General features: G+C 36.0%; 1 protein-coding gene across 1 annotated transcript; it reads left to right on the plus strand.

The window, feature by feature from the left end:
• Positions 1-202: 202 nt before the first annotated feature.
• Positions 203-6,737, plus strand: LOC125017056. The gene is made up of 10 exons (XM_047599905.1): positions 203-327; positions 1,158-1,188; positions 1,359-1,753; positions 2,515-2,574; positions 2,804-3,058; positions 5,209-5,262; positions 5,380-5,421; positions 5,506-5,540; positions 5,907-5,923; positions 6,508-6,737. Exons 1-10 carry the CDS (start codon positions 288-290, stop codon positions 6,545-6,547), a joined length of 969 nt encoding a protein of 322 aa, XP_047455861.1. The 5' UTR covers positions 203-287; the 3' UTR covers positions 6,548-6,737.
• Positions 6,738-7,863: the final 1,126 nt, after the last annotated feature.

The following is a 7,863-nucleotide window of genomic DNA, read 5'->3' on the forward strand; positions in this document are numbered from 1 at the left end:
TGCTGGTCACAAAATAACTCTGAAAATGCAGTGTTTAAACTTGATTAACTTGAATCAAAGCACAGATTAGTGGGAATGGGTTTTCACTTATTTTTTAACTAGCACAGCACAAGAGGAACTAGCGTTTCCTCCAGAGCGGTGTCAACCTGTGTGATTTAAATATGCCACATGGGGGTGATATTGCAGTACTCACAGTGACAAATCGCGAGGCACATTCATTTCCTCATTGTAAAAGCGATCGGTTCACAATCTAATTTTACTTCGGAGTATTTTTTTAGTTGTCTGCAATGGCCAACCCCACAGATGCTGTCAATCCACAGCCACAAAGTAAGTTTGTGTGTTTGCGTTCTATCATTAATACTAATATGCAGTCAGCAGAACTTTTTTCTTGTCTTCAAGACTTTCATTCATTCTAGGCCTGTACACCGGCCTGTACATAGCCTTACTGCAAAATAAGAAGCAGAAGCTAATGTTACCGAAATGGTGCAATAAAATTTGTAGAGAAACACTTCCTCTCATACAGTATTATCTACATGCTTCATATTAATGTTATGGTTGTGTTTCTTCATCAGGGACATTTCTTTGCGTACTGAGGAACCTTAATTTATGCTAGGCATACACAGTCTGCAACCTGTTTGCTCTCTGTGATCAAAACTCATGCAGCCTTTGATCAATTTACAGGTTTTATTAACTTTAGTAGAGAAAGAAATTGTTTGTGGATATTTGTCACAAAAAATCATTATGATGTTCAGCTTACAAGAATGAGGAGCACATGTCATAGACCGGATGCAGTTACATATCCTGCAATTTGAAAAGTTAGCAAAATAAGGCTGACCAAGTACCAGCAACATCTGCTCATGTGTATGATTGGAGAATAAAATTGTTCTGTTTTTTTTAGACCTGAGGTGCTCTAGTGACAAGCACGTGTAACCCATATTGGATTTACAGCTCCAGAACAACGGCAACTTCATCTCTGTCATTTAATAATAATATATATGATTAAGATTCATGTACATTTATAAAAAAAAAATAAATAGAAAAGTAAAACTAGTATTTATTTATAACTGAATCTAATAGCATACAAATGCTAAAATCATCTGATTTGTTAATAAAAATAATAATCTGGTGCTTGACTGTATTATTTTTTACACTTCAAGGTGGCAAGCACAACCACACCCAGGAGAGCGGGTATGTTTTTTGTTTTTTTTGTATTATTCATGATATATTATTAAAGCTTATTAATAGTGATTAATTAATGTATTTGTTCTCAATCTAATAAAATGTTTAAACCTTTTTTTGTATTTTGTAAAACAAAACTTATTATTTAAACTTATTTATTTATTTATTTTATTTTACAGTGATGCTGGCCTGTCCTCCAACATGGAGCACAACTTTGATGAAAATTATAAAGGGACAGCCATTCCTGTGGCAGATACCGGAAGTTTTGTGAGACCTTTTCACAAACAAGTTGCTGAGAAGGAAGAAATGATGCCACTGTCTTTGATTTTCCAACCACCAGAGCCTGCATGTGCTAAGGAGGGCTTCAAACATTTAGGTCAACATCTACATGCTGCCCAAAATGAGTTACTGACAGATGAAAGCAAAGAGGAAGCAGTCATGGCTTCACCCAGAAATGGAACCATTTCAAACAAGGAAGGTGGAGGAGAACCCAAAATGGATGCCAGGATGAACACAGACCCACCGAAAGGTCGACCATCTAAGAAAAGAAGAAGGAGCAACTCCTCCAAGACAAGTATGAAAAACTGTTACATTATTTTCAATTTGTATTTTAAATGATCACAAGTGTAGTTATACATATAATATTTTTTAACAAGTTTAACCCTGAATCAATTTATTGCTTGTGTGCTTTGAAAATGGTTAATAATTAATTCAATGCAGTAATACTGAAACACAGTAACATACAATTGGTGTCCAGTTTACTACAATCTGTTTCAACATCTTTGCCATTAATTTCACCTGTACAACAAGAATGATTGTCAGTATTTTCATTAACTGAGTTGAGGGTTGCTGGGGTCATAGCTAACGGTGGTGCATGCTAATTCTGTGCATTTTTTTGATTACGCTGCTTATTTTTATTTTACTTTAATTTAATCTCATTTTATTTTATCTCTCTTGTGGTTTTTGTGAGTGTTTACTTTTATGTACAACGAAGCTATTGTGACAAGGTAATTTCCCTCGTGGATCATTAAAGTCTGTCTAAGTCTATACTGAGAGACATTTCTTCTTCTAACATCTTTTTTTTTTTTGACTGCATTTGTCCTCATAGTTTAACACCAAAGGGTGTTAAACATTATATGAGATTGATGCGGTTATAGTCTTGCAGGGAAAATATTAACTAAATAAATAAAACTAAACATTTAGCTGAGAGATATTTTCTCATTAGGCCTCACACAAACATGAAATACCAACACTTGTCAACACACTGAAGTCCAACCCAGTTTATTCAGTTTCTTTGAAGAGAAAGCATTTTAATTTTCTTCTCTGTATTTGCAGTGGGACTTGCTGTGATGGTGGTAGTCTCCCTGTGTGTTACTCCCTGTGTAGGATCTGAGGGTATGTGCTTAAAAGCAAATTAAATTCATTTTAATTTAATTCATTGTCATGAGTAGGAGCAGAGATTCTACACAGTCAACGATTAATGCGTTAATCTGTTACTGACATGATATAAATGAAATTGAATTGCATTACTTGACATTGCCCATGTCATGTAGAATACTCACTTTTTTTGTTTTTTACCTGTTCACATTTCTTACTCATTATTAATCATGAATGTTCTTTCCAGCCGTGCAGTGTTTTACATGCACGGACCAGGCGAGATGCAAAAACCTGACTGTTATTTATGGGACAAGTGATGACACTCAACTGTACAGAAGATTACACAATGAGACATTTCCACGATGCTCTGGAATTCCTCCACTGCACAACAGTTCCTGCATTGTTTGCCACGGCCACTCCAACATCATCATCACTTGTCTCAGGGCGTACGATATTGATGTGGAGGATAAGAGAGGACACATCTCAAACATCTCAGTGGGCTGTACGTATGCTGTGTACATTTCGATCATTTCTGCTGCTTTCAGTCCTGATATTGAGGTAAATGTGCTCAATGACAAAGAGGCACAGTTCTTTGAACGACTACTTGTGAAACGTATTGAGACTAGCCCTGACTGGGGTTTTTCTTGAGAGAGACCTTGAGTCTTTAGGAAAACCCCAGCCAGGTGTTGGGGCCAGAGCTAGATGACGTGATACCACACCTAGACCTTGGGTCACATTTTGTCTTAGTAAATGATAACTTTTACTTGTGTGTGCACTTCAGGCTATATGATAACAGTCAAAAATATGTGCTCTTTGTTCCTTTTGATGTAGCGCCCCAGAAAGAAGAGAAAGTCCTTCCTACCTGTTCCTCCCTGACATAGACCTCACATGCTCTGTACCGCGCTCATCCTGTGACTCCCTCCTTTGCAACTTTTATCACTTCAGAACAGCTCCTCATTGTTCACTATATGTTTCCTTCTTGCTATGTCCTAGTCAGCTGATTGCTACACCCTCAACATGTATCAAACCTACGCGAATAAACTTAAAACGGGGTTGATGCTCTTGACCCTCCCATTATCTATATTTTATTTGATTATATGAATGTTAATTACGTTAATATTCACACTTCTAAATATAATCTAGAAAATCTCAACTGATTATCACACGTCTCTAGACAAAAATCAAAAAAATAACTCTAACAGCATATAATTGTAGTGGAGATCATCTCTCCTGTTACACTATGCTCTCACTTGCCAGTTAATTACAGTACGTACACCAGTTTAAAACCAATTCAGTCTCACAACAATAATAGTTCCCTGTATTGACTTAAGATGTTGGCCCTATCAGTGAACCAGGCTGAATAAAATAAATGCCACAGTTCAGTGACATGTCTTAACTCAACTTACATTTACTTTTTTTTTATTTTTTTTTTTTGTATCTGTTCACATTTTTTTTTACTCACTTATGTGTTTGTGTTTAAGGTGCAACCACCTGGAATGTAATCAGTTCCTAACAGAGCCAGTTCAGACCAACATTCTCTCGTAAAAATTTTGTGCCCAAATCTGTCATACAGTATGTAGCCACGTTGAACATACAACTGCAGGGAGAAATAGCGGAAATATGTTTTAAACATTGAAAACAAAATGATTTTCCAATATTGGGGCCTGCTATTCCATTGTGCAACACAGTCCACCTACACTTTCTCAGTCATGCAATGGGTTTCAGGGTTTTCCTATGGAAATGTTTTAGGTAGTGGTAAACTACCAGGATATGGAACAGTTAAACCTGTGCAGAACCACAAATATCTGTGACCTCTATAATCCTAGTAGAGGCAGTCATTGTTAATATTGAAACTGGCTTACATTCTACTAAGGCCCTGTTCAGACTTGGCGATCTGACCATGAGTGGGCTTCAGTATGCGTTTTCACACCTGGCATTAAACCTGTCTCCATTCTCCATCTTCGTCTGCTGTGACCACTTGTGATCCAATCACAGTTATGTGCTTTACACCATCAAATAACACACGCAAAACCACAGCTGCATCAAAGCAATGAACTGCTACCTAGCACTTTCTTAGACAGGATTGTTTAAACACATGGTGCACCTGATTGAAAATAAAGAACATAATAATAACCGTGGAAGCATCATGACATCATAATAATTCCTGCCATCATAAACATTATATTTTCAGTATCAGAATATAGTTTTTATGCTGCTGTCTACTATATGTGTTATATATGGAGTTAAAAGTGTTGGCTATACCAATGGCCTAATAAATGAAACGCACAACTAATACAACCCCAAAATAATCATTACCTCGCTATAACAGAACGTAGTGTGACAGCACAGGGCATGATTACTGTTGATAGTGTGTACATTTACAATATACAGTATGTCCTGTACTGTGCTAAAATTTTAAGCAGGTGTGAACAAATTCTTTAAAGTAAGACTGCAAGAATGGAAGTGTTCATAGTTTATTTTCATCAATTAACAAAATGCAGAGAATGAACACATTTTGTAAATTGATATAAATAAACAAACACCTATATCTATCTATCTATCTATCTATCTATCTATCTATCTATCTATCTATCTATCTATCTATCTATATAAATTCCCATTACTATTATTAATGAATTTATTCCTCTTTAGGTGACCAAGAGGTGACTTCTAGGAGCCCACTTAGTGAAATGAATTCTCCTCCCAGTACGTAGCATCTACCTTTGAGATTTTAGTTCATGCTGACACCATTGCACAACAAAATTTCTGCTGATTTGTAATCTCTGTCATTCCTCATTTTAATTACTTTTTCTTTCTTTGAAGGTCCTGGTCATGGACATATTGGATTATATTGTAGCATTGGATGTATGTATGACAGAAAGACAAGTGTTAATGATACTGGCTTAAAGAAAACTGTTGAATTGACCCCTGCTGATTTTTCCCTTGCAGTTCTGTTTATGATTATATGTGGAGCTGTTTACAGAGTACGTGTGACACAACATTAAAATCACACACACACACACACACACACACACACATACACACACACACACACACACACACACACACACACACACACACATATAGAAAGAGGCATCATTAATACTACTGTACTCCTCTGACAGTCATAGATTTGAATTATCTATTTGTGTCAGTGTCATATATTCTTTTACACAATTCAAGTTTTTGTTGTCTCTGAGGATTGAAAGTTTTTCAGTAAAAAATACTTACACATTTCTGAGTGACAAAAGACAAAATACTTAAGGTCTTTCCAAACAACAATTATATTTTTTTGGATGTGAAGAATTACACGTAATGGTGTAAATCACTTTTTTATTCTTTCCTTTTAGCACTGGAAGATCAAAAGGTAAGTTCACCTCTTGATCACCTAGTTTTCCATTATCCTCTCTCTTTTAAAGTAACTTTAGTACTGGGAGAACTAACTGGAAACTGGGCAGGAAACAAATAAAGGGAATTAAATTAAAACTTAAAGGGAGTGGGAAACAAAAGGAGCAGGTAGTCCCACAATAAGTTCAACAAAAATTAATCCAACAGATCATAATGGCAACCAAAAACACCCAAAGAATCTAAAAGTTATGTACAAAATTACACTTTCACTCATGGGAAAGGAGGAAAAACACAGGAGCAAAAGGCAGGCACCTAGGTGGCACAACATCGTGGGAAAACCTGCTGGGTCAACATAAAGGTTGATAGACCAAATTAACAAGGGCAGAGGGCGGGACGGGAGTATCAGTGTGTATATGTGTACATATACATACACACACAGAGGGGCTGATTTGACAACAAGTCACAGGTGAAAATAATGAGGGAGGAGCATGTGGACTAAAGAGGATTATTGTAATATTCTATCAATACAGGATGTTTACTCGTAGACTGTGAACATTTTAAAAATGCAGTATATTCACACATTTCTCTTTCTTTTTTTTAAAGTAGGACTGAGAACCAACACCAACAGACAAAACCTGTGTGACCAGCACTGCAGTCAATCTTTCTTTTCTTTTTTATGGCTTTTATAGTTTTTGATGTGCTCTTTTGAACAATATGCTTAAAAATATGCAGCATACAGCTATATATTATCAATCTTCAGTTTTGCTGGCTAGCAAATAATGATACACAATTTGTGCATTTTTTCCAATTGTGCATTTCAATGTTTTATTCAATAAAAAATTGAATTAAGCCTTTTTATTTTATTTATTAAAAAAAACAACAAAAAAACATTTAATTTCAGAATAATATACATCATATTTTAATTATTGATACATAAATGTTCCAGCATTACTGTATATTAGTCTTTAATGACAAAAGCTACATAAAAATATAAACGCATGGTTAGTTAAAGGGGTTCACACGTTGTGTTCAATGCATCATGGGATATGTAGGCTTGCCATTTAATCCAGATTTACAATTCTGCATCTGATCTACGCCACACGTACTTTGTGGCCTTTGCTGCACCTCCATATGAATATTATGATGCAAGTACCGCAACAGCTGTATTTGGTTCAAATGTATTTCTTCATTCACCTCTCTCAGTGGCCGGAAAAACACACTGGTTAGCCTCATTGATTAGCGGTTTTCTTAAGGCTACACAGCTGTTAAGACCAACTCCTTCAGATTGTCTTTACTATTAAACATACAGTAGCCCTGAGTTCTACTTTTGTTTTTTGCTGCTGTTGATTTCAAACGTTTAAGTGATTGCTGGTTCCCCATTATCCTTGCAGTTTTTAACAATGTATTGGACTACGGTGGCACACAAAAAAACAAAACAAACAAACAACATTTTAGATTATGGAAACGATAGGGACAGCTCTTCTTGTTTCTGATTGGACAGAACCCTAAAACATTAACTTGTGTGATTGGTTGTTTTGCTGCCAGTCAAGAAATGACACTTATACACTGAATGTTCACCTATGAGGAAGTGTAGACACTGTCATGTGCACTTTGCAGGTCTGTGCAGCTCTGATATTTAGGCCCTTCTAACGTCATTTGTCTCTTCAGTCCTAAGTCCTTCAACGTACTTTCAGGGTTCAGAGGGACATGTTAATATCATGATGGGTTGAAAGCATATCAAGAATGACATTATATGTATGTCCTCTTCAGTGACGCTGGTAACAGTACTCTAATCTGACCACTTTTAATCTAATGTGTTACTATCCCAGTAATCAGAGTAAAGTTACTTATCAAAGTCACTGTTCGTTACTATTTTCCCCTTTTTCCTGAATAAAAAGATATAGTTTTGCTTTCCTCTTGTGTCTCAGGGAGTGACATTGTGCATCCAACAAGTTACAT

Source organism: Mugil cephalus, chromosome 11 (assembly GCF_022458985.1).
Source record: "Mugil cephalus isolate CIBA_MC_2020 chromosome 11, CIBA_Mcephalus_1.1, whole genome shotgun sequence".
Classification (NCBI taxonomy): Eukaryota; Metazoa; Chordata; class Actinopteri; order Mugiliformes; family Mugilidae; genus Mugil; species Mugil cephalus.